Source organism: Desmodus rotundus, chromosome 9, assembly GCF_022682495.2.
Source record: "Desmodus rotundus isolate HL8 chromosome 9, HLdesRot8A.1, whole genome shotgun sequence".
Classification (NCBI taxonomy): Eukaryota; Metazoa; Chordata; class Mammalia; order Chiroptera; family Phyllostomidae; genus Desmodus; species Desmodus rotundus.
In genome coordinates this window covers 42,586,010-42,613,083 of record NC_071395.1, presented here as the reverse complement: position 1 = coordinate 42,613,083, position 27,074 = coordinate 42,586,010, and the positions used below count along the sequence as shown (strand labels likewise).

The window sequence follows — 27,074 nt, the reverse complement described above, 5'->3', positions numbered from 1 at the left end:
GAATCATTACAATCCTGTTAGATTCCCAGTAAGAATAGCTCAGATCTAAAGAACTTCAAAGCCCACAGCGAGGGGGGTGGGGGAACTAAAATAAATCAGGGCCCATTCATACCACTGTGGAACCACCACCACCAAAAAAAAAAAAAAAAGCTTTTTATTTCCTGACATGGAACTTCCGCTGGATGTACTGAGGAAAACAACAACCGCCACCACCAAATTGAGCCCATAAAGACTGGGGCCTGTTGGGAGGGAAAAACCATTGCACATCCTGGAACATCTTTGAATTGTGCATCATCAACCACATGGATTACTGACTCCAAAAGATTAATTTTTTTAAAAAGTAGTTAACCGCTGTCAAGCACTCACTGTATGCCAGGCAAGAAGCTGAGAACTTTACATTGATTTAACCCACTTACCCGTGACAGGAAGCACCAAGATGAGTCTGTGAGCTCCACTTTACAGATGCAGTGAGGCCCAAAGGATGGGCAGCTATGCAAGGTCATCTAGTGTCCTGGAGTGGCGTGAGCATGGACCGAAACCTGAGGGGTCTGAGCCTCTGACCACCAGATCACCAGGCCTCTGGCCCCACACATCTGACACAGAAGCTGCCAGCATCTCCCCAGCCAGGGCCAGACCTTCTGCCACTAGTGTTGGCACATGTTGTCCTGTGGCTGCTCTGGATGTATCTGGGGACCAGGCACTGGGAGCAGCACAATGGTGACACCACAGACATGGACAACGACAGCCTGCAAACACAAGGGCTAGGCTGATGCCCAAGAGAACCCAGACAGCTCTGGGCACACACAGGGGAAGTCAGCTTCCCGGGCCTAGACTCAGTGGTAAGCGGCAAGGATGAGTGGTGGGCACAGCCTGGTGAGGAAGGCAGAACCTACGAGAAGTCTAAAGGATGAGGCTGGGCAGGCATAGGGGCTCGCAGGCCAGGAGCCCTGGCACTCATCCCACTGCATTTCCAGAAGCTCCTGGACTGAGTAAAAAGGACAATGACACCCTCCCTTGCCCTGGACAGTCCCCCAAAAGCAGCCTCCCAGAAATCTCCAAGGCACTCGGTGAGGGGGGGGCCTGTCCAGTTGTGCCCTCAAGCCACCCACAGCATTTCCTGGCACAGAGCAGCAGGGACACTCTTGGGGCCTTATGGTGGCGTGGTGGAAGAAATGCTCCTCCCAAGCAGCTCTGCCCGGAACACTGACTATCCACTTATCTGGAAGTGACTTTCAAGCCTGTCATCTGCTTCTTCCTCCTTGACCCCACCCATGTTCCACAGGTCACCACGTCCCTCACTGTGGCTCAAAGCGTCTACTTCCCTCCTCTCTCTTCCCCACTACCAGAACCACTGTGCAACTAGGCTGCCCTGTATGCTGTATGACGTTGGGCTGGCTTCCCTTACTCTCGGTGTGGGTTTCTCGGTGGGTAAGGGAAGGCCGTATGTGTAACTCCGCCCGTGTCAGGACTGCTGGGTACCAGACCTACAGGCAAAGGCACAAGGCTACAATCTCTGCTAAGAAATCCTTCCCCACAGGCTCTGCTCACCCACCTTTGGGCAGGTTCAGTGAAATGCACTCTCTCCCAAATGCACATCTTCCACACACCAACACAGCCTCCAGCGGAGGTCTAGTCAATGGACTCTGGAGCCAGACAGCCTGGGTTTAAGACCCAGCTTTGCCTCCATGAACCCTGGACAGGTCTCCACCCTCTCTGGGCACTGGCTCAGCCACCCGTGGAATGGGAGGATACCACCCGACCACAAGAGGGCCAGGCTGGCTGCAAAACCTGACATGAGCAACTTCAGCCCTGTGGAGCCTCACTTTACCAGCTCTAAAATGGGCCACCTCTCCCCTGGAAAGCGATAAGGGCTCCAGGAAGTGTCCTCTGAACAGAGCATAAGGCCCCACCAGGAGCCCTTTGACTTCCAGCCCCCATGAGCGTGGGGAACTCCTGCATGCAGGAACAGTGGAGGCCATCACCCCAGGCTGGAAGGTGGGTAGGCCTTCTCAGGGGAGGGAAGTAAACAGATAAGCCAGCAAAGGATGAGTCAGCAACAAGCCCAACCCAGATCCAGTGAGTGCCCAGGTCACCCCTCACCTGACCAGCCTGGTGGCAGGCGCTGGGTTGGGATCCGTTCCTCATCACCACACCCTTCTGGAGTCACTCGAAGCCTCAGTACGGCCCTGAGACCTTAGCACAATGTCAGCAGGGGCCACCAGCTCTCAGGTCCCAGTCATGCCCACCACACAAGGACCATTGGCCACCTGCCCAACCTGGGCAACGCCTCAGTAAACCCTCCAGCCACACTGCAGGAAGGAGGCCAGGGCCAATACACCTGTTTCACAGATGGAAGACTAAAGCTCAGAGTTTCAGGACTTGCTCAGGCCACTCAGTCAGGAAGGACATGAGCCAGGATGGGAACACGGGTGGGACACCAACGAGGGAGACACCCCAGCCACCCCCACCTCCCAGGAGGCCTCCTTTGTGGTTTTGCTAGAACTGAAGTAGAGCTTATCACTCAGTCTCCAGAACCTCAACATTCAGCCTGTGCAGATCCTGCCCTGGTCCCTGCCTCATGCACGCCCAACAATAAACATCCAGAGTAACCACTGATCTCAGAGCCCAGCCCACACTTGGTGTCCCCAGGCAGGTGCCACTGTGTTGTTGTGGTCACCCCAAGAACCAAACAGGGTAGTTACACCCCTCACTCAGATCACAGACCTGGGGCTCCTCCCACCTCTCAACCCCCGACCCCCCAACCCAGCCCTGCCCATCAGCAAGCCCTGCTGGCTCCACCTTCAAATGCAGCCACTTCTCTCCACATCCAAGGCCACTGGCTGGTCCTATCAGCGCATGCCTGGACCAGTGCAATCGCCCCCGTAGGCTGCCCACCCTCACCCCCACACTGTTCTCTCCAGAGTGGCCCGAGGGTGCCTGTAGATGCCAAGTCACAGCATGCCCCTCTCTGTTCAGAGCCCTCCCAGGACTCCCATCTCCCTCTGGGTAAAAGCCCAAGTCCTCCCCACAGCCCACAAGGCCCTGCATGATCTACCCAGTCACCTCCCTGTCCTCACCTCCTCCTTTTCTCCCCCTTGCTCACTTGGTTCCTGCCACACTGGCCTACTCAATGTTCTCCCAAAACAACAGACACAGGCCTGCGTCAGGAGGTTCTGTGCTGCCTGCTTCCTGGGCCGGGAACCCTTTCCCTGCAGCATTCACATGGCAAGCGGGCAACTCCTAGCTAAACTGTCTCCTCCTATTCCCACCCCCAATGTGAAGCAGCTCCCTTCTGTCACACACCATCCTGCTGGATTCTCAATTCCACTCCTAACTGGCAAGTTCCCAGTTTACTGGTTTGTTCACATGGCTGTGATCTGCCCCTTTCCAGCCACCCACCCTCCCATTAGAGTGGCAGACTCGTGGGGGCAGGATGTTCTGCCTGGCACAGTCCCAGGCCTCTCTCCAGCTCCCAACACTGAGCCAGGTGTGAGGCAGATGACCAATGCCTATGGGATGAAGGACCAGACCTGCAGGAGAATAAGACTTAGAAGGTGGTGGGGTGGGAAGACATCTTATTGGCTTTCATAATTCCACTCCAGACACCACCCCTTCACAAAATTCCCAACAGGCTCCTCCCTACTCAGAAATCCTGTGGGTTCCAGAGCCAGCCCTGCCCTTGGCACTCAGCCATCGTTTCACCTGCTCCACGGTCTCATCTGGCAGCCAGGCCAGGAGCAAAAGCAGGAAGTGGTCCATGGCAACTAGCTGCCCTGGCTCTGGGCTTCTCAGAGCCCAGCTGGAATCCAAGCACTGCCCTTTCCTTTCTGGACAACCTGAATAGGTCGGTCACCTCTTTGTGACTCAGTTTCCTCATTTGTTAAGCGGGAATAATGCCATGCCTCAGGGGGTAGTTGGAAGGGTTTGAAAAGTTCTTACCAAAAGAGAGAGCTTGCTCTATACAATCAAAGGAAAACTTACAGTATGAGTCAGATCACAGCTCTCCTCTGCTCCAAAGTGTTCCTATGGCCCCGAAGGCCCTGAGGGTTTGCCACGTCACCCCCCTGCCCTCCTCCATCTTGCCTGTTAATTCCAGCCAAACCTGGTGGTCAAGGTACAGCAGGGAAGCCAAATCTATTTCTGCCTCATGGCCTTTGCAAATGCCGATTCCCTACCTGGATGTTTCCTCCGAGCCTTTCCCTGGCTTCCTCTGTTCATTCAGGATTCAACCCAGGTGTCACCTCCTCTGACTGCCCCCTACTTGCCACTCTGCCCCACATCACCCTGTTTTATTCTCCTGAGTGGGTTTGCAAGGACAGCCACTTCCTGTGGCAGAGCTTTCTACGGAGATGTCCATAAGCTGGGAACTGGCTAAGTCGGCCTTGGAACTGGCCCAGGTAGCAATCCAGGCTGCAGTGCTGAAAGCCACATGTGATGCACAGAACGGATAGTGTTCTTCAACTTTGCTTTAAAAAAAAAAAATACTTGAGTAAGTTTCTGGCCTATGTAGAGACAATAAGCTTGGAAGCAAGAACCGAACCCTTGATGGCGGTTGTTCGTGGAGTGAATGGAAAACTTTGTTTTATAGTGTCCAAAGCAATTTGGGTTTCTGTCTTTTATAACTATTTTATAACTTTTATTAACAGGCAAATATTAATTGGTAACTTTTCAGTTGTACTGAGAAGCTCCAAAGCAACCGGTCCATCAGTCCATCAGCCAAGTAGCATTTAGGAACATTTTCAAGGATGAAGAGGAAAACCACTGGCCTGTTGGAAGGCAGCTCTCAACTACATCCTTCTGTGGGTCCCCTCAGCAACTTCATCCTTGCTCTACAGAGCAGATAGTCTGCATCATCATGCACCAGCTGGCCAGCTTGACAGCAAGGTCGCTTCCCCATCCCCTACTGCTCATCTCTCAGGTAATTTTGTCAGCTGCCCGAAAGGTACCCAGTCCCAGGGCCCCTCTTCCCTGCTCATCCCAATATCCTTATGCCAAGTCCCCTGGGTCACAGCCACACTTCACCCATCTTCCAGGGCCTGGCCCTGCCTGCTGTGTTCTCAACCCAGCAGCCAACAAGAGCTTTTCAAACACTGCACCGTGCTTAAAACCGACTGCCGCCAGTATACTTGGGACAAAATCAGTGTCCTCCCTGTGACTCACAGGGCCCTGTACCATCACCCTGTCACCTCCTTGCCATTCCCTGCTCACTCCCTAGGCTCCCAACTCAAGGCCCTGGGGGCTGATGCCTCAGCCAAGGCTGCTCTGCCCCTAGATGCCCCCACAGCACCCTCCCCCTTTCTTAGAGAGTCCCCACCTCCCCAGGCCAGGCTTTGTCCCCTCCTCCTGCAGGATCTTTGCCCTGACCCCAGAAGGGGCATCTAAGCTTCCTTTCTGCCTCCTGGTCTCCTCTCCCACCCTCAACTGTCAGCCCTAAGACAGGGATTCTTGCCTACTTTGTTCACTGCTAGGCCCCCAGCACCCAGCATGGTGTCTGGCACACAGTGGGTGCTCAATAAATGCCTGCTGAGGAGTAAACAACAAGAGTAGCTGCCATTTCCAGGGTACATATAACACAGGCACTGCACTGAACACTGTACACACAAGTCCTTGTTTCACTCTCATGGGGACTCTCACCAACCCCATTTCTCAGACAGTTAAAACTGATGCTAGAGGGATTAAGTTATCTGGACCAAAGCCACACAGCTAACAGCACCCCCACACTGTGAGGCACCAACCCAATTGGCCTCATTCCTGTCCCCATCTGCATGACACAGTCCCACACATCCAGGAACAAAGATGGAAAGGGCCCCCTGAACCCTGAAGACAGGAAGGCCAGTCGCATCTCCCTGTAGGGACAACTTGGTGAGCAGACGTGGTGGTGGAGAGTACCGAGTCTGCAGCTAGACAGCTCAGCCATGGCCACACCATGTGACCTGCATGAGGGCTGTCATTCTCCCAAGGCTCAATTGTTCTGTCTGTAAAATGGGGTAACAACAGTTCCAACCCCTGTCAGGATATCAGCAGGACTGGCAGGATGAGTCACTGTAACCCACACCCGGCATATGTAAGGCCCCATTCCACAGGACAGTTCACAAAGGTGATGGGGAAGGGGGACTCTTCTCCTTGGCACCTCAATAAGGACCTTGGCACAGCCATTCCAGGCAGACCCAGAAAGATGCTTCTAAATCCACTTCCTCTCTAACACAGCAACCCCCTTACAGGAATCAGCCCTATATCAGCCCTAATCAGGACATGGCGGACACACATAGCCTGAGGACATCAAACGCTCTGCCTGAACTCTCTGTCAGGAGGGAGAAACTAGAAACCCAGAAAGCTAAAAGCTCACATAGGAGAGTGACTGCATTTGTGGGACTGGTCCTGACTGAGGAACCAACACAGCTGTGTAGTGTTCTAAAGAAAGCAAAGGGCAAGGGAAATGAAGCAAGTCAATAATAGTAGTTGGAGACTACGTGAACACTGAACAGAAGGTCAACAAGGAAACAAAAAATGTCAGCACTGCCATAAACCAACAAGATCTAACCACCATGTATAGAACACGCCGCCCAACAGCAGCAGAACACACATTCTTATCAAGGGCACATGGGACACTCTCTAGGACAGAAGGAAGTTAGGCCACAAAACAAGATTCAACTGTAAAAGGATTGAAATCTTATAAAGCATATCTGGCCACAATGGAAGGAAGTTAAAAAAAAAAAAAAAAAGGAAATTTTGGGAAATTCATGACTATGTGCAAATTAAACAACACATTCCTAAATAACCATGAGTCAAATGAGAAATCATGAGGAAATTAAAAGATACTTTGAGCCCTGACTGGTGTGGCTCAGTTTGTTGTGTGTCATTCCACAAAGTGAAAGGTCACGGGTTCAATTCCCGATAAGGCACATGCCTGGGTTGCAGGTTTGGTACCTGATCGGGGCACATACAATAAGCAACCAATTGATGTTTTCCTCCCTCTCTTTCTCCCCCGCTTCTCCTCTTTCTCTAAAAAAAAACAAACTAATTAATTAAAAACTACTTTGAGATGAATGAAAATTGAAAACAACATATAAAACATATAGGATACAGCTAAAGCAACACACACAGGGAAATTTATAGATGTAAGCACCTATCTCAAAGAAAAAGATGATAATTTTCTGTATATCAGTTATAACCCAATAAAGCTTTTTTAAAAAAAGTTTTAAAATTCAAATCAATTTAATTTTTAAAAAGAAAATATATTTCAAATAAAAAATTAATCTTCCATTTAAGAATCTGGAAAAAGGCAAACAAACCAAACCCAAAGTGAACACGAAGAAGGACATAAGATGAGAGAGAAAATAAATGAAATAGAGAACAGGAAAATAGAGAAAAATCAGTAAAACCAAAATTTGTTCCTTAAAAAGATTTAAAAATTTTTTGACGTACCTTTAAGCTAAATTAACCAAGGAAAAAAGACAGAAGACTCAAATTACTGAAATCAGGAAGAAGAAAAGGGCCTATCACTTCCAACCTTACAGAAATAAAAAGGATTACAAGAAAGCACTATGCCAACAAAATAACCTAGATGAAATAAACAAATTCCTAGAAAGACACAAATCATTAAAACTGACTCAAAAAGAAATAGGATCTCAATAGACCTATAACAAGTAGAGATTTGAATTCATGGTCAAAAACCTTTCCAAAAAAAGCTCAGGTCCAAATGGCTTCACGGGTGAACTCTAACAAACATTTAAAGAAGTAATACTGATCTTTCACAAGCTTTTTCAAAAAACAGAAGAGGAAGGAACACTTCCTAACTCATTCTATGAGGCCGGCATCATCCTGATATCAGAGCCAGGCAAACATATCACAAGAAAACTATAGACTGACATTTTTAAGAATATAGCCAAATACAAAAATCCTCACTGAAATACTAATACAACAAATCTAGCAACACATGAAATAATTATGCACTGGAACTGGCCAGGTAGTTCAGTAGGTTAGATGTTACACTGATATGCCAATGTTGAGGGTTCGATCCACAGTCAGGGGACATACAAGAATTAACCAATGAATGCATAAATAAGTGGAACAACAAACTGACATCTTTTCTCTCCCTTACCTAAAATCAATAAATAAAAATTAACTCAAAAAACAAAGAATTATGCATCATATCCAGGTGGGATTTATCCCAGAAATTCAATGGTGGTCCAAAAATGTCAAAAATCAACACAACACATCATATTAATAGAGTAAATGATAAAACTATAATTACTATAATTGTATATCAATAGATGCAGTAAAAGCATTTGACAAAATCCAACGCCCTCCCATATCAAAAAGTGCTCAACAAACTAGGATTAGAAAGGAAATTCCTCAACCTGACAAAGGGCATCTGTACAAAAACCACAGCTAACATATTTTGTGGTGAAACACTGAAAGCTCTCCCTCTACAATCAGGAACAAGACAAGGACGTCCACTCTCACTGCTGTTCAACATTGTGCTGGATGACCCAGCCAGGGCAGTTAGGTAAGAAAAAGAGATAAAGGAAGAAGGAAGAAAACTAATTTCAGATAACATGATCATTTCTAGAGAAAAGGCTTCGGAATCTCATCCCCTCCCAAAAATACTATTAGAGATAATAAATAAGTTCAGCAAGGTTGCAGAATACAAGATCAATATACAAAAATCAGTTATGTTATTGTACAGTAGCAGTTAATCTGAAAATGAAACTAAGTAAATAATATGGAATTGTTTACAACAGCATAAAAAATAATAAAATACTTGTGAATAAGTTTAACAAAAGCACAAACTTTTACAATAAAAACTAAAAAACACTGTTGAAAGAAATTAAAGACCTAATAAAAAATATCTTGTACTCATACATTAGAAGAATTAATATTATTAAGATGGCAGTCTCTACCAAATTGATCTAGAGATTCAATGCAGCCCCTATCGAAATCCCAAAAGCAATCTTCTGGCCAAGATGGAGGCGTAGGTAGACACACTGCACCTCCTCGCACAACCAAAAGAAGGACAACAACAATTTAAAAACAAAAAGCAACCAGAACTGACAGGAAATCGAACTGCATGCAAGTTGGACAACCAAGGAGATAAAGAAGAAACATTCATCCAGACGGGTAGGAGGGGCAGAGACAGACTGCCGGGGTGAAGAGGACTTGGGACAAGGCGGCAGCTGGCGGACACAGCACCCAGCGAGCTGGCGGATTGTGGAAGGGGGCAGGCAGTGCAACAGCTAGCAGACCCCTCACCCGCATTCACGCATAAACTGGGAGGAACGGTGGGGGAGTAAAGCAGACCGCGCAACCCAGGGCTCCAGCGTGGGGAAATAAAGCCTCAAACCTCTGATTGAAAACACCTGTAGCGGTTGAGGCAGCAGCAGGAGAGACTCGCAGCCTCACAGGAGAGTTCGTTGGAGACCCACAGGGGCCTAGAACATGCACAAGCCCACCCACTCAGGAATCAGCACCAGAGTGGCCCAGTTTGATTGTGGCTAGAGGGGGAAGTGACTGAAATCCGGCAGAGAGTAGAGCAAGCACCATTGCTCCCTCTCAGCCCCTCCCCCACATACAGCATCACAGCACAGCTACCAGCATTACCCTGCTCTGGTGAACACCTAAGGCTCCACCCCTTTACTTAACAGGCACGCCAAGACAAAAAAAAAAAAAATGGCTCGAATGAAAGAACAGATCAAAGCTCCAGAAAAAATACAACTAAGCAACGAAGAGATAGCCAACCTATGAGATGCACAGTTCAAAACACTGGTAATCAGGAAGCTCACAGAATTGGTTGAATTTGGTCACAAATTAGATGAAAAAATGAGGGCTATGCTAAGAGAAACAGAGGAAAATGTACAGGGAACCAACAGTGACGGGAAGGAAACTGGGACTCAAATCAACATTGTGGACCAGAAGGAAGAAACATCCAACCAGAAAAGAATGAAGAAACAAGAATTCAAAAAAATGAGGAGAGGTTTAGGAACCTCCGGGACATCTTTAAACGTTCCAACAGGAAGAGAAGAGGAAGAACAAAAAATTGAAAACTTATTTGAACAAATAATGAAAGAGAACTTCCCTACTCTGGCAAAGGAAATAGACTTCCAGGAAGTCCAGGAAGCTGAGAGAGACCCGAAGAAGCTGGACCCAAGGAGGAACACACCAAGGCACATCATAATTACATTACCCAAGATGAAACAGAAGGAGAGAATCCTAGAAGCAACAAGAGAAAAGGACACAGTTACCTACAAAGGAGTTCCCATAAGACTGTCAGCTGATTTCTCCAAAGAGACCTTACAGGCAAGAAGGGGCTGGCAAGAAGTATTCCAAGTCATGAAAGGCAAGGGCCTACATCCAAGATTACTGTATCCAGCAAAGCTATCATTTAGAATGGAAGGGAAGATAAAGTGCTTCTCAGATAAGGTCAAGATAAAGGAGTTCATCATCACCAAGCCCTTATTATATGAAATGTTAAAGAGATTTATCTAAGAAAAAGAAGATCAAAAATAGGAACAGTAAAAATGACAGCAAACTCACAGTTATTAACGACCACACCTAAAACAAAAACAAGAGCAAACTAGGCAAACAACTAGAACAGGAACAGAACCATAGAGATGGAGATCACATAGAGGGTTGCCAATAGGGGAGTGGGAGGGGGAGAGGGGGGGAAAGGTACAGAGAATAAGTAGCATAGATGATAGGTGGAAAATAGACAGGGGGAGGGTAAGAATAGTGTAGGAAATGTAGAAGCCAAAGAACTTATAAATATGACCCATGGACATGAACTATAGGGGGGAATGTGGGAGGGAGGGGGTGGGCAGGATGGAGTGGAGTGGACTGAAGGGGGGGAAATGGGACAATTGTAATAGCATAATCAATAAATATATTTTTTTAATGATAAATAAATAAATAAATAAAATCCTCAAAAAAATCCCAAAAGCATTCTTTTTTTTGCAGTAATTGATAAGCTGATCCTAAAATTCACATGACAATGCAAGGGACCGAGAATAGCCACGAAAGAAAAGAAAGAAAAGAAAGAAAAGAAAGAAAAGAAAGAAGAAAGAAAGAAAGAAAGAAAGAAAGAAAGAAAGAAAGAAAGAAAGAAAGAAAAGAAAGAAAGAAAGAAAGAAAAGAAAAGAAAAGAAAAGAAAAGAAAAGAAAAGAAAGAAAGAAAGAAAGAAAGAAAAGAAAAGAAAAGAAAGAACAAAGTTGGAGAAATCACACTTCCCAATTTCAAAACTTTTTACAAAGGTGTAGTAAAAAAGACTGTGTGGTACTGGCATTAGAGTAGACCCAAAGACCAATGGATTTGAGAATCCAGAAATACACTCTTGCATTTGTGGTCAACTGATTTTCAACCAAGGGTGTCATGACCATTCAATGAGAAAGAATAGTCTTTTCAACAAATGGTGCTGGGACAACTGGATAGCCACATGCAAAAGAACAAAGTTGGACTCTTACCTTACTTACACCACACATAAAATAGGAACTCAAAATGGATCAGGGACTAAGAGCTAAAACTACTCAATATTTACTTATTTATTTTTAATTAATTATTTATTTATATTTAGAGAGGGGGAAGGAAAGGAGAGAGGGAAACATCAATGTGTGGCTGTGTCTTGCATGCCCCCTACTGGGGACTTGGCCCACAACCAGGGCATGTGCCCTGACTGGGAATCGAACCAGCAATCCTTTGGTTCACAGGCCCGTGTTCAATCCACTGAGCTACACCAGCCAGGGCAAACTATCAGTATTTAAAAGAAAACATAGGAGTAAATCTTCATGACCTTCATGGACTGGCAGTGGTTTCCTGGATATGACACCAAAAACATAAGTGACAAAAGAAAATATAGATAAATGGAACTTCATCAAAATTTCAAACTTTTCTGCTTCAAAGGACACCATATTTTCAACACGTAATAGGAGAAAATACAGTCATGCACTGCTTAACAACAGAGAAACGCATCATCAGGCAATGTCATCGTTGTGCGAACATCACGGAGCGTACTGACACAAACCTAGATGGTAGAGCCTACTACTCACCTAGGCTATGTGGCAGAGCCTACTTTTCTAAGTCTATAAACCCTATTACTGTACAAAATAACACCTGATTAAATCAACCACAGAGAAATGATGCCATCAAGAGATACAGTAGCCCTGGCCAGGTGGCTTGGTTTGTTGGAGTACTGTCCCATGCATCAAAAGGTTTCAGATTCGATCCCCAGTCCGGGTGTGTACGTTAGGCAACCAACTGATGTTTCTCTCTCCCCCATCCCTCTCTTCCTCCCCTCCCCCTCTCTTCCTCCCCTCCCCCTCTCTCTAAATTCAGTAAACATATCCCCAGGTAAGGAGTATAAAAATTAATAATAAAATAAATAAAATAAAATTTATATGTAAAGGCAATGTAATTTGACTGGCCAAAACAATTTTGGAAAAGATAAACAAAGAAGACTCAATTGGACTGATTCAAGACTCACTTTTATAAAGCTAAAGAAATGCGGTTTTGGCCAAAGGGCAGATGCATGGAATAGACCCCCATAAACATGACCAATTGATTTCTGACAATGGTAACTCAATGGAAAAAGGATGGTCTTTGGATATTCACATGCCAAACAAATTATAAATCTCAATCCGAACTTCATAAGTCATACAAAAATTAACTCAAAATGTATCCCATTTTGCCCTGGCCATTGTGGCTCAGTTGGTTGGCATGTGTCCTGTAGACTAAAAGGTTGTGGGCTTGATCCCCAGTTGGGGCTCATATGAGATGCAACCAATAGATGTTTCTCTCACATCGATGTTTCTCTCTTCCCCCCTACCTTTCTCTCTAAAAGCAATGAAAACATGTCCTTATTGCTTTGGCTGGTGTGGCTCAGTGGACTGAGCTCTTGCCTACAAACTGGAAGGTCACAGGTTCAATTCCCAGTAAGGGCACATATGCCTGGGTTGCAGGCCAGGTCCTCAACTGGGGATGGGTGAGAGGCAACCAATGCATCTCGTACTCGTTTATCTCCCTCTCTTTCTCCTTCCCTACCCCTCTCTCTAAAACTAAATAAATAAAAATCTTTTTTTTAAAATGTCCTTGGGTGAGAAAATGCACTCAGGTAAGGATTAAAAAAAATGTATCTCAACTTATGAACCACACAGAAACCTTCACATTAAGTGTTTATATTAGCATTATTCATAATTACCAAGTCGGGAGACAACCCAATTCCTTCAGTGAGTAACTGGTTCAACAGATGGTGGTCCAGCCATACCATGAACTACTTGTCATCAACAAAAAGAAGTGAACTACTGATGCCTAGATGGCTCTCAAAGGCATCATGCAGAGGGAAACAAGTCGGACTCAAAAGGCTGCATGAGCCCATTTATATTACATTCTGGAAAAGGCAAAACCATGGGGTGGAAAACCCATTAGTAAGAGCCAGGTTTGGAGGTGGGGATGGCGTGACCACAAAAGGGCACCGGGACGTTTTGGGGGTGACAGAAGTATTCTGTGTGTTGATTACAGTATTTTTGCATTTCTCAAAACTCTTAGACCTGTACACTAAAAATAGTTGGTGGTTTACTATGGTTAAATTATACCTCAAGGGAAGAAAAAAACAAATGAGCAAGCATTCTATGTGCTAATACACTAAAATCTCCAAGAAATACTGTGAAGTAACGATCTCACTGTTCAGACCAGGGTGTAAAGCTGTGTACGGGGGAGGAGAGAATAAAAACACACTCACATGTGCTTCTGTTTGCATTGAGAAACTGAGAAGACGCATAGGATACTACAGAGAGTGGTTAACTATGGGGATGCTGGCCATAGAAGTGGGCGGACAAGAGGCCTTTCTCCATCCTTTACGATGGCTTTGAACTTGAGGCTATTGGACATTACCTATTACTTATTCAAACAATTACATAACCCTCAGTGCTTCAGAAGAATAGTATATAAAAAGGGGAAAATGAGTACTTTGCAGTGGGGAAACCTGACAGACATAACCTTAACCAAGAGTTCAAGGCCAACATCACCCGTGGTAAGCCTTGTTGATACCCAGGACTATTGATAGGATGCAGAGAGAGGGGCACCTCACCTGTGGTCTCCTTCCCCAAACCCAAAGCCTGGTGTCATCATGAGAAAATACAAGATAAACCCAAACTGAATACCAATTCTATAAAATACCAAGGTCGTGAGAAAAAAGAAAATACTGGTGCTGTCACAGACAAGCAGACACTAAGGAGATGTGACAACAAAATGCCACGTGAGATTCTGGATGCGGCCCTGGGACAGAAAAAGGACATGGGGGGAAAACTGGGGAAATCTGAATAAAGTCTGGCACTTATCAATGATAGTAATATACTAAGGTTAACTTCTTAATTGTGAGAAATGTACCATATTAAGGTAAGACGTAATGCTAAGGAAAGATGGGTGAAAGGTATATGGTACTTCTTCCTACCTTTAGGAATTTCTTGTAAATTTAAAGCTTATTTTTCATAAATCTAAAATTACTCCCAAATAAAAACTTTATTAAAAACAAAACAAGGGCAAAAACCCCTCAGGCCACTAAATAGCAGGGACTTGGCATGAGGTGGTCACATTCTGCAAGACCTCAGACTGTCAGAGATGAACTTATGGTGGCATCGGGGGGAGGGTGGACAGGGGACATCTGCACATAGAAATATAGAAAAAGGACCTGACAAGAGCCACACACTGATGGAGGTGGTTCCCATGCAAAAGGCGACAGGAAGCTCCATCTTACTCTGTGCGCATCCTAAAGGAGTGAATTTTATTCTACAATGAACAGTCTAATAATTTTGTAATTAAAAAAAGACAGAAGTTGGAAAATCAAGTCAGCAGTTGGTTTTCACCCAGTGCTGGGAGTGCATTCCAGATAGGGCCTCCACACCTCAGAAAGCAGCCTACCCTGAGCTCCCCAGCGACCTGTGCCAGGTGGTGCGTGGGGAAATGCCACCAGGGCAGACACCTCAGAAGCCAGGCTTCCGCTGAAAGGGCTTCCGCCCAGACGAGGGGAACTCCTCGTAACCAGACAAGAAGCCATGCCAAACCAAACCACAGGAAGGCTCTCTCCAGCTGAGTGGGTGGCTCCTGGCCTCTGGTCGCAAGCCCCCAATCTTGATTTTTAGATCCCTGTCACTCCATCACCCTGCCAGGTAAAAATAACTTCTCAAAGCCCTAGCTCCCCAGTTGCAAGGCCAGCTGGGCGCCCCCTGGGTGAGGAGATTGTGACCCTCAAGAAGGACCCTGGCCATCAGCACTAAAAGACAAAGGTCCCGTGGTCTGGGACAGATGGGGCTGTGTCCCTGACCCACAACGGGGGGCTGGCCTGTCGTGCCAGGGTGTATCACTCACAGGCGGGTGTAACCCCAGCTGGGACTGTTCTTGCCTGCTCCACTCGCCTGCCAGCCCCAAAACACTCATCTCTGGGAAAATGTGTCATGTGGCAGAGTCTCCAGGGTGCCTCCTCCTACATCTGAACATAGGGTGTCACCAGGGCCCTGGACAGCTCTGCTGGCTACTTGTCCACAACCCCATGGGTGTGCAGTCCAAGTGGATTCAAGTTTAATCAAAGGAGGTCTACTGTGACTAACAGAGCAGAGGTTCTCCGAGCTGTGGCATGTGCCTGGAATACCCCCAGGAGTTTAAGTTGGTCTGGAGAGGGGCCTGGAACTGGGAGCTGGTATTTTATGGCATCTCCCTATGGTGGGTACTAATGGGCTGCCAGGGCTGGGGAGTGACAACCCCCAGCAGCTTCTTTTCCTTGGTTCTTGGTCCAAGTGGGCACATGAGCATGCAGTGGGGGGAAGTGAGGGCTGACTTTAAAACCTCAGGTGCTTGTTTTGAGACTGCTAAAGTGTCTGGGCAGAGCAGTGCCCTCTCCTGCCGGGACTGCCTGGCACCAAGACAGAAAGCAAGAGTGAGTCGGAGGGGGCACTTGACTGGTAGCTGTGCAGGGCCCAGGGAAGGGACAGCATCTTAATAGCCAGGATCCAACCCAGACAGACACCTGCGCATGGCCAACCTCGGGGTCTTAGCCTATTATTATTATTCTTTGTGTCAACAAGGTAAATCACAGCCCACCCATTAAGAAAATGCACTTGCTTCTGTGTTTCTGGAGAGCACCTAATGCCACCTGTCTGTTCATGGGTCCCACACTCCCCAAGTGGACTGTGAGCCCCCAAAGGCAAGTCCTGGAGCACTCCTCTGGCCCCCGCCTCATTGCACGTTTGTGCAGTGAAAATTAATACAATGCTGGTTTCTAGGTACATTTATTCAATATGCATGCTCCCGCTATGTGTCAGGACAGCAAGGGACACACCAGACAAAACTCCCTACCCTTGAGTCCCTGCTGTCCCAGGAAGCAGGTAGAAGATAGAAGAAACAAAAAATTTCAGGTGCTAGTGAGAACTCTAAAAAAACCCATCAAGACAGATGGTCTGAAAGTGCCGGGGTCCTGTGTTGAGCTGGAGCAGGTCAGGGACAGCCTCTCAAGGAGGTAACGTTTGAGCAGAGACCTGAGAAGAGATGGGCAAGTCAGGTGGTACAGCGCTCTAGAAAGAAAGAGATGCAGAGAGAGGGAGAGAAAGGCCCAGGGTAGAAGTGAGCCTAGGGGGCCCCAGGGGCAGTCAGGAGGCCACGTGAATGGTGGGAGAAGCAAAGCAGAAAGTGGAGGAGGTGACAGGAGTCATGGGAGGACTACTTGGGCTTTCACCCCAAGTGAGGTGGGAGCCATGGGTGTCCCGACTTAGGTGTTCACAGGAGCCCAGTGGATGGGGGGGGCGGGGCGGGGGGGGGGCGGGGCAGGAGCTGCAGGACCAGGGTAGAGGAGACTGTACTGGTCCAGGACATGGAAGAGGTGAGAAGGAGTGAAGCGTAGTGAGGACATGCTGACCAGTGCCAAATCTGCTCATCCAACCCCAGTGAAGCAGCTACTTGTTGGAGTCCTGGATACTCCATACTGGCCATCAACCTCCTGGTGTCTTCCTCCTCAACATTCTACACAGGTACACCCTGTCCAGGTGCAAATCCTGGGGCTGAATCACTGGGAAGAGCCTCACCACATCCATTACCAAGGGCTTGTAAATAAAGGTGCCTTTGCATTGTGAAGTACTGCACAGCCGTAAAACAGAAAAGAAAGTGCCCTAAGGACAACAGGGCATGAGCCACGAGCTGGGGCCCACAGCCAGGCAAGATGGGCACAAAGGAACAACGAGTTCAGCATCCAGCTCCTGCCTGTCCTCCTCACCTCAGCAGACAGACCTACTGCCTCCTCCAAAAAGCATTCCCTGACCACCATCCCTGCCCCAAGGCTCCGTATCAGAGCCTCCATCTTCCACAGGCCTCTTCTCATTTCGAACTGGAATGTGCATCCTGAGATGATAAGGACTTCTTGAGCCTGGCTCACCATGACACCCCCATTCGAACATAGCCTCTGTCACTTGCTATGGTGGTGACTTTTTCCACCAGGGAAAAATACTGGTTGAGTGGACAAGTGGGTAATTATGAGGGCCCAGAGGCCCCCACCTACCTGCCCTATTTCTGCCCCTCCACTGCCTCATCTGTGAAATGTGGCTGACCCCAGATGACATACAGACAGTACTCAGTACCTGGCACATGGCAAGTGCCTTTAAGACATGCGAAGTCCATCCCATGCAAGAGGAAGACCAGAGCCACACCCCTGGTCACCACTGAAGGAGGATAATCAAGCAAGTGAAGCTAGCACTAGGTACCACAAGGACTCCCAAAACGGTTTGGATTACTCCTTCACATCCTGCCTTCTTCAAGAAACTTCTGAGGCCACGCTGAGGCACAAAGACACAGGGCAGGGAGAGTGAAAACCAGACCCCATGAAGCCAGGTCAAGGAGAAGAAGTAGTTGGAAGATCCAACGAAGCCAGGGGGTGAGAGTGCTACTCCACATGTAGGTCAGCTGACCTGTGGGATAGGCCTTCCCAGGCCAGCCGAGGCTCTGGGTTCAAGTCTGGCTACCTGAAACCCCAGCATCCCTGGGCAAGCCTCTGTGACTCAGTTTCCTGATCAGTTAACAGGGATCAAGCACCGGACTCAAGTGTGGATCAGGGCACACGGTGGGTGCTGTCATCACTCATCTGGACAGCCATAGCAACTTTGCTGACCCCATCCCCATTCCCTACCCTCTGGGACAATCATGAAGCTCTAAGCAGCAGTTACAAACATCCCAACACGTAAAGACCTCTAGGATGTGTTGAGTGGTTGGGAAGCAGGTTGCCAAACTACAGATATGGATTGGTTCCAGTTCTGGAAAAAAGACATACTAAAAAAGATCCAGCCCCTAAAAGTGCTGTACATTTTCTATAGGAACCAGCATGTACATATGCACATAATCATACAAGAGGGGTCTGGTGAGGCATACCCCAAGCTGGCAATGGTGTTCCCATGCCGAGCTGGGAGGACGGGAAAGGGTGGGCCATGTGTTCTTCCTCATATGTCATGGTTTCCCTTTTTACAACACTGTTACCAGCGTTCTACTTGTGTAATTAAAATTACGAAAAATAGGCCTCCGATGAGCAGTTTCCTGCCCCTCACGTGCCTGCTGATTCTTGCCTCCATCTCCATCCCTTTTCCACATGTGCAGCAGGCACCCAACAGGCAGGTGTGCCTGGGGCAGTCATCTCTGGGGTTCTCGAGGGACTGGTTCCATTGCAGGACACCCACCCAGACCCCCTCTTCTGAAGCAGCCCCCTGCCCAGCCACTCTCTCACCTACCCACCCATTTTCACCGCACTTCTTGACCTTCAGAATGTTCTCGCTTTATGTAAACATTTGCCTGATCTCTGTCCCTGCTGGATCCCCAGCGTGTGGCACAGAGTAGGTGCTATTTAAGGTATGCCAGTTGACACACAGCTAATCAAATGATTCTAAAAGCTGGAAGTTGCTCAGTCTTCGACCTCTGTCCCATCCTTGGACACAAGTGCCATGGCATCCCCTGTTCACCCCATTCCTGAGAGCCATGGCCACACCTTCTCATCCCCACTGTCCCTGGGTATCTGTCTCTGGATGAGTAAGGCCCAGCTCAGGCCTTGGCTCCTGCACTAACCCCTGTGTGACTTCAAGCAAGGCCCCCATCTGGCCTCAATTTCCCCACCGCTGAAGCAGGGATGCTAAGAGCAGCACCTGCCCCCCCACAGCTGCTAGGACCTTGTGGTCAGATTTTAGATACTGCACAGGGTAATTGTCCACAAACATCAGCTCTTATTGTATCATAAACATCAAGCAGCAGGTGAAACCGAAAGAGCCACCCAGCATCCTGTTCAAGTTGAGAGTGACTCCAAGGGGGAAACCCCCCTGCCTCATCGTCAACACTAACAGGAACCCAATGCACCCAGAAGCAGGAGTCTTTTCCTCTCCAGTGCCATCCTGTTTCATTGGTAGAACAACTGTTTTCTTTTATTCAGATTGTAGCTAATACTCTATAAATATGTCACCATTGGCTTGCATTTTTCCAAAGCTTTAACACAATAAGGGCTTAATTACAGCATGCACTTGGCAACCCCAGTAAATTAAGGGTTAGCTGATGCTCCCATTTCTTTCTGCAGTAGAGGGTCCTATAATTTCAGCATTTTCATTCAACTCGAGCAAAAGCTTGGCAGATGTGGCTCTGAGCCAAACGCAAACCCCCAGAGAGGCACAGGGTTCCATTCCAAGACCAGCCCCTTCTTCCAGCTCTATCTTTGAAAACTCTTAACTCTAGAACTTTCCACAAGCCAGTCCTCTGCCCTCACCCAGAACTGACCTGGCTTATTAGCAGGGGATTTCAATCTGTGTACCTGCCGAGGGACATTATCCCCAGACAAAAAACTCTGAACTTTAGAGAAATTTGTTTTCCTGGATATAAACAATCTCATCCTGGTTATAAACAGAATCACCAAATGAGCAAAATCAAACTAGGAATCACATGGGGAGACAACCCACATATGAGGCTGGGCGTGGGGGAGAGACACATCTTTCCAGGCTTTTTACTGTGCAAATGAAACTGTTTTAATCAAGACAGGATCACACCATCCATGTGGTCTGGGACCTAAAAGGTCTTACATGACTTTCTGGGTCATTAAATCCTCTTCTAGATCACTCTGAGTAGCTATTTCAGTCGGTGGTCTGGACATACTGTTTGCCTAGCCAATTCCCTACTGTCAGGCATTTTGCTCCCAATTTCCCACCACCATAAACAAAATGGGCATAGAGAAACAAAATGAGAAATAATTTTCAGGGCCAAATATTTGTTTGCAGCCACTGCTCCCACTTAGAAACAAACCAAGAACAGGACCCTACTAGCATTTCAGAACCTGGGGGACCATATGCATGTGGTTCTCCAGCTGGTTCTGGTCTGTTCTGACAGGCCCTCACTTAGTGTTTGTGCTAAAATGCGGTGTTACTTACATTAATGATGTAATTATGAATTCCTTTTCTTTAAGGAAACAGAAATTAACAACCGGTCATCAGAGTCTGGACCCAGGGTTATGCAAAACGCGTATGTGTCACAAGGATTAGCTCATTTGATCCTCAGCCCACTCCCTGGAGGGAGGGACCACTGTGATCCCCATTTTCCAGAGGGGGAAACTGAGGCCCAGAGCAGTGAGGTCACTCAATTGATGTGCAGCAGCACAGGGACATTCCCACAGGCACCTCTAGACTCTCCCCGTATGACTAGCCTAGGTATTATAGACCACACGGGCAAAGACAATTTGGTTTCGCCCAGAAGAAAAAACAATGGAAAAAGCAGCCATCATTGCCAAGTGGCTTCAAACACTTAAGATCCATTATGGGAACAAACGAGCCCAAAGGGCAGATCACATGCCCATGTCTGGCAGGGGCATGAACTAACAGTCATCCTACATTTGTCCGGCACCCTCTGTGTGCCAGGCAGAAGCCATGTATCCCTGGTGGAACACATCACCAAAGACCAAATGGAAACACAGCTGGAGATGGGACAGTCCCACAGGCAGCTGTCTCTTGTTAAAAGAAAAATGGCACTAGACCCCCTACATGCATTCGATGGATCTGCTCACTGAGAAAATCAACATAAAGCTGAAAGTCAAAGGCAAAAGCCTCAGCTTGCCCAGGACCAGGTCCAGGAAGACAGTAAGGGCACCATCAGCAGCTTTCCCTCTACTCAGAGCCCTACTTAGGGCCCAGGACTCCACAGAGCCCATGCCCACGGAGACAACAATACCTCCCTTATCTTCCTCTCCTCCCCTTATACTAGCCTCCAAGCACGCTCCCACCTCAGTGCCTTTGCATTGGCTAGTTCCACGGCCTGGGATGCTCTTCCAGTAGCTGTCCAATGGAGGCTCATCCTTCACCTCAAGTCTTTGATCAAATGACCCTTTCTCTGACCCCCTTTCACCTGTTTAAACCTTAAAACTCCCTTTCCCCCCCCCACCCCCCACAACTCTCCTTAATCCTGCTCTTTTTTTCCATAAATTGTCATCTTCTACCACTTTTCTTCTTTATTTGCCCCCTGCTGGAAAGCCAGCTCCCCCAGGGCAGGGGTTTTAGTGTCTTGCTCAGGGCCTAGAAATATGTCTCAATGAAGGAATGAAAAATGCAAAGCATTTTAAGCACTTTTTCTGTGCTAGAGGCTCCAAAGAGCTCTAAGTGATCTCATTTAATCCTCACTCCAGCCTCAATGAGGGGCACCAGGTGACTTTATCTGCCCTAAGAGGTGAAACACACCCAATCTGGGTGCCTGAAAGGGCCTATGAGTAATTATTGTTAACAGCCCCGTTGGCTACCTGGGTAAACAGCGGCTCAGAAGAGGAAAGGCTCACAGGATCAAGCCCAAGGCTCAGGAGTTGGAGGCCTCAACATTGGCCTCCTCCTGCTCTTTTCCCAAGGAAAAATTTCCCAAGTTCCTCCTCTCCTCAGCGCCACACGTCTATCTGCTGGTGCTGAGCCAGGGGTCTTAAACTCAAAGGCTTCCATGGCCAGGAAGCAAATGTGAAATAGGCCTGGGCAAGCACTAGGTAGTGGTGGGCACTGTGGCAGCTCGAATAGCCAGTCCTGGTTTGACCAGGTAGCCAGTGACTGCTGATTCTGAAATCCAGGCAGTTGCACCAAGCAAAACACAGGAACAAGGAGGCCAGAAAACAATGATTACGACAGCAGCAGCCACGGGCATACGGGTATAGCCAACTACAGTGGAACTTTAATCGCTAAAGATCTCTGGATGTTTGCCAGCACTTCAAAAACCTGGATTTTGCCCCCAGCTGGTGTGGCTCAGTGGATTGAGTGCTGGCCTGTGAATCAAAGAGTCACTGGTTTGATTCCTGGTCGGGGCACATGCCCTGGGTTGCAGGCCAGGTCCCCAGTAGGGGGCACATGAGAGGCAACCAACATTGATGTTTCTCTCCCTCTCTTCCTCTCTCTCTAAATATAAAATAAAATCTTTCTTTAAAAATTCTGGATTTTATTCAGAACCTAATTTTTAAATATTGACAGCTAATTAAAAATAAAACACTTCAAATACCATGCAGGCGAAATAAAAGTTCCAGCAAGCAGGCCTTAGGCCCTGGGACCACCAATGTGCAACCCCTGGTACAGGGCTAAGTTAACTGGGTCATTCCCACTCCTACCACATCCTTATAAAATCCACAAGAAGGAAGCAATAAAACAGAGCAGCTTGTGCTGACCCCAAGGCACATGCCCTTGACACTCTTTATTTGTTCCTTGAAACCAACCAGGATATCCACTGTATAAGTCCAAGGTATAAGAAAAAATGATTTGACCAAATTCAGAAAAAGAAGTAGAGAGTGAAATTCAAAGGCCCGCCTGCCATTCCCTTCGAACGGCTTTATAGCTAAGTAGGCTTCCCCACATTCTAGAAATAAAAAGAAATTAGGCCTGTTGGAGCATCCCATAACCAAAGAGAGGCCTTTTTATAACTTTGGTTCTCAGGCCCTGAATTAATGTTCTTCACATGGGATGCTGCATCGCAGGCTTCTGGGAGGAGCTTCCCATAGAAGCCAGGATCAGTAGTAGCTGGCAATACCATATGCCAGGGTGGGCATCACAGAGAGGCAGGGGGGCAGAGGAAAAGAAGAAAGGTGGAGAGGGGAGAGAGACTCAGGCCCCCACCCACCCAAAGCCACTGATTCCTCAATGAACAACCTCAAGCAAGAGTGCTCAGTTCTCTGAGCCTATTTCCTGCTCTGTAAAATGGGATCATAGCAGTGCCACCCTACTAAGGCTTAAATGAAGTTCAGTGTGAAACATGAGAGCACTTTAATTCTGATTAGCTTCTGTTGTCAATATGAGAGGAGCCAGACCAATGAATAGTGGCCATATAGACCTACTGTGTGCAAGCACTGTGCTAAGTAAGCACTTTCAACACACTAAGTCACTGTATCCTTGCCACAATCTTGAAAGACCATCACCCTTTTTTAGAAGGGGAAACCAAGGCCTGGAGGGGTCAAAAAACATGCAAAGTCAAATGCAATCAAAATGGACAGAGCTTTGCAGACACCCAATGGAAGCTCAGGCAGGTAGGAAAATGGCCATGCAGAGGGGCCCAAAGTGCAAGCCTGGCTGACCCCAAAACAACATCTTTCCACCACAGTGGACAGAGTACAAAGCACCAGAGACAAAGGTGGAAATGCTGGGAGCAAAACCCCAGGCCTCTGCTTGGCTCCACTGAGCACCAGCTTGGTGGCCTTGGGCAAACAGTGAGTCCTTTCTGAGCCTCCCTGCTCATCTCTAAAGTGGGGATAACAGAACCTCCACTCCACTTGCTTATCATGGGAGTTAAGATGCTGAATGAAGAACTCAGCCTGCCCTAGCCAGGTGGCTCAGTTGGTTGGAGCATTGTCATGTAAACCACAAGGTTGTGGGTTCAACCCCCAGTTTGGTAACAATACAGGAGATAACTGATAGATGTTTCTCTCTCACATCGATGTCTCTCGCTCTCTCTCCTCCACCCTTCCCCTCTCTCTCTCTAAAATCAATAAATAAATCCTTAAGTGAGGATTTTTTAAAAAAAGAAAAGAAAAAGAACTCAGCCTGGCACCCGCCTGCTACTGAACATTACTTCTTAACACTGATGACAGCAGTAATAACAACAACAACTATGATGTTATCACTTGGCAGCCACACAGTCACAAATGGAGTCCTTTTTGGAATGGAAATACGCTGCCCATCTAGGAGGCAGAAAGGCAAGAGGCAGAAGGAACTGGCCACAGGACCAGTTCTCATTCATTAGCTTCCCAAATTTGCTTAATTTGGGAACAGCCCAGAGAGTAGAATTTGCTTATTGGACAGGTGGGCAAACTAAGGCTTCACAGGGCTGCCCAGGGAAGACCATATCCCAGCTCTTACCATGAAGGCCTGATCAGACAAGAAGTCCTTTCCCAGGCTCCAAGAGGGCCCCCAATTAGCAGGCTTTAGCTTGGGGGCTGGTCCCTGTGTCGCAGGTCCCTGGAACACCCTGATGTAGGCCAGGAAAGAAACCTGTAGAAAGTTCCTCCTGGGGTTCTACTTCCAAATGAAAAGACAGCAGTTCAAGAGTCATCTTTCAGCTCCCTTCTCTATGCTCCCACCACACCCTGCCAGAGGTTGGGCCAGACAATTGGGGGGTGTTAAGGCACTGATGGGCAGACTAGGAGAAGAATAGACACCAAACAGACAAAAAGATGAACCTGGGAGAGAAGAGCCAGTGTTTGCCAAGGACCAAGCTGAGGAGTCAGCCCAGGAGAAGCAGACAACAGGGTCCCCTAGGGTCCAGACAGCCAGTCAGACAGCAGAGGCCAGCTGCGGTAATGCAACAGAAGGATGGCTAACTGTTACTCTATGAAAGGCACGGGTGGGCGGCCAAACAGCACAGGTCACCCTGGACAGCTAGCTTAGACAGCAGGGAGCTTGCCCTGCAGAACTGGACAGATGGACAGCCAAATGGTGGTAGCAGGGAGGCCTATCCAGGACAGAGAGTTAGCCAATCAGGCGGCAGGGACTGCTCCAGATAAGTTAACAGCCAGCCAGACGGCAGGGGTCTGTCCAACAGATATCTAGGTGACAGTTTCGGACAGAGACGGGAGACCTACCCCTCACCCACTGGCAACCTGATGGTAGAATTCACCCACTAAAGCCGGTGACCAGTCGGCAGGGGTCCACCCCACATCCCGGCCCACGCCTCCCAGCCCGTGAGTCGCCCCTTGGGTCTGGGCCGGCTCCCCAGCCCCTTCAAGGAACCCTACGCTCATAATGACCCACAGGGCCCGCCTCCCTGCCCCTGTCCCCGTCACCAGCACGCAAGCGCCGCAGTTACGCTGGAAGCGCAGGGCGCGCCATTCCCGGTCCGCCCTCCCCGCCCTAGGCCGCCGCCCGCGGGTCGGGTCGTCGCCACCCCGCTCACTCACCGGCCCACGAAGTTCTCAAGCACCGAGCTCTTGCCCGCGCTCTGGCCGCCTACCACGGCAATCTGCGGAAGGTCCAGGTGGCAGCTCTGACCGATGGAGCTAAAGGCGTCCTGTAGCTTGTTGACCAGAGGGATAAGCTCTTCCATCCCGCGGTTGCCCATGGCGCCGGCGGCCCCGGACCAAGCGCCAAGCGCCCAGCGCTCCCTCCCCGCCCCCGTCCCTCAACGACGCAGTCCCGCGGCGTCCGCGGCCGTTGCTCCCCGCCCGGGGCTCAGCGCGACGCCCGCTCTCTCGGCCTCACGGTCGCCACTTCATCCGGTTCTCAGACGACACCCGACCGGAGCGACCTCCCGCCCGGCCCCAAAACCCTCGCGCCACCCCTGATTAGTAGGTCACACTGCCAGTCATACAAGCCAGCCAATGAAAGTGAACCATGGACTTAAGGCTGAGTTAGCCTTACCCCTCTGGGGACCTCCTCGCGGGCTCATTGGGCGTTAAAATCTGTCGCTATTACGCTTGAGCCAATAGCAGCAGGTAGCGACTTGTCAAGGCTGGTGGGTGGTGTTCCAGGAAAAGTCTAGTTGGCTCCGCCTACTAGGGGAGTTCCCGGATACCAGGAAAACCCGCCAGTTTTATTGGTAGGAAGACCCTCCAATCAACAACGTTGGCCAATGAAGTTAGGGATCAAATCTTTAGATGCTGGTTTGTCACTCGACGCTACCTAGTTCCCTAAAAATTCCTCATTGGTTTATATAAATATCATTCCATCAGCCAACAAACCGAGAGGAGGGCTTTCACCTCTGATTTAAAGCTGAATCTGTCGATCAACAATCTCTCTTTCTCACTCGTAATTGTAGTGTCTATGAAGTCTTCCGGAGCAGAGGGTAAGGCCCACCATACTCGCAAAAGGGCGACTCCTCGTGGTGGGACCCGGTGGGGACTGTCACTGGTGAATTTCTGGACTCTAATGAAAACTACAGGTCCTAGAATGCATTTTTCCCCTTCCTTGCAAACCAGCTCTCTGCGCGAGGTTTCAGAGCACTTTTAAGGTGCGAGTCTGTCAATGTTAGTGGTTCCTTAGGAGAGGCGGTCTAGCTGGACATTGTCTCCCCCTCTCATTCCTATATAAAAGTCACACCTCTATGCCTCTGAGAATGCTGTGCTCTTTCCTAAGAATACCTTCCTTCCTTCACCTCCACCTTGATGGGGCTAACAAACCCACTTGATTCTTCAAATTTAGCGTACCATACATGATCTTTTTGAGTACTCAAAGAAACTCAATGGATCCTGTGCCCATAAAAAGACGTTAAGAAAAGAAGTGAATTGCCCTGACTGGTGTGACTCCCATTGGTCGGGTGTCACCCTGCAAAGCAAAAGGTTGCCGGTTTGATTTTGGGTCAGGGCACATGCCTGGGTTGCAGGTTCGATCCCCATTCTGGCTGCATTTTGGAGGTAACCGATTGATGTTTTTCTCTCTCACATGGATGATTCTCTTTCTCCGTCTCTTTCCCTCTCTCTAAAAATAAATAAATAAAATCTTTTATTTAAACAAAAGAAAGAAAAAGTGATTTTCATCCCTCTGGGCATAGATGGACCAGAGAGAAACTGAGGAGTCCAAAGAATGTAGAAGCAACCCAGTAAGGACTCAGGAGCAATGGGGGTGGGGAAGTGGGCTGACTGGAGAAACGG

At 48.1% G+C, this 27,074-nt stretch overlaps 1 protein-coding gene across 8 annotated transcripts in view; it reads right to left on the bottom strand.

The window, feature by feature from the left end:
• DNM2 (dynamin 2) overlaps window positions 1–25,728 on the bottom strand; it is an 87,997-nt gene extending 62,269 nt beyond the window's left edge. For 3 of the 8 annotated variants that reach the window (XM_024556795.4, XM_045192521.3, XM_024556797.4), the window contains exon 1: window positions 25,386–25,728. In XM_024556795.4, the coding sequence (XP_024412563.1) occupies window positions 25,386–25,546 (161 nt within the window). In that variant the 5' untranslated portion in view covers window positions 25,547–25,728. The remainder of the gene's footprint in view (window positions 1–25,385) is intronic. The other 5 variants (XM_024556791.4, XM_045192520.3, XM_024556793.4 and 2 more) reach the window with 3 other exon arrangements.
• Between the last annotated feature and the right edge of the window lie 1,346 nt (window positions 25,729–27,074).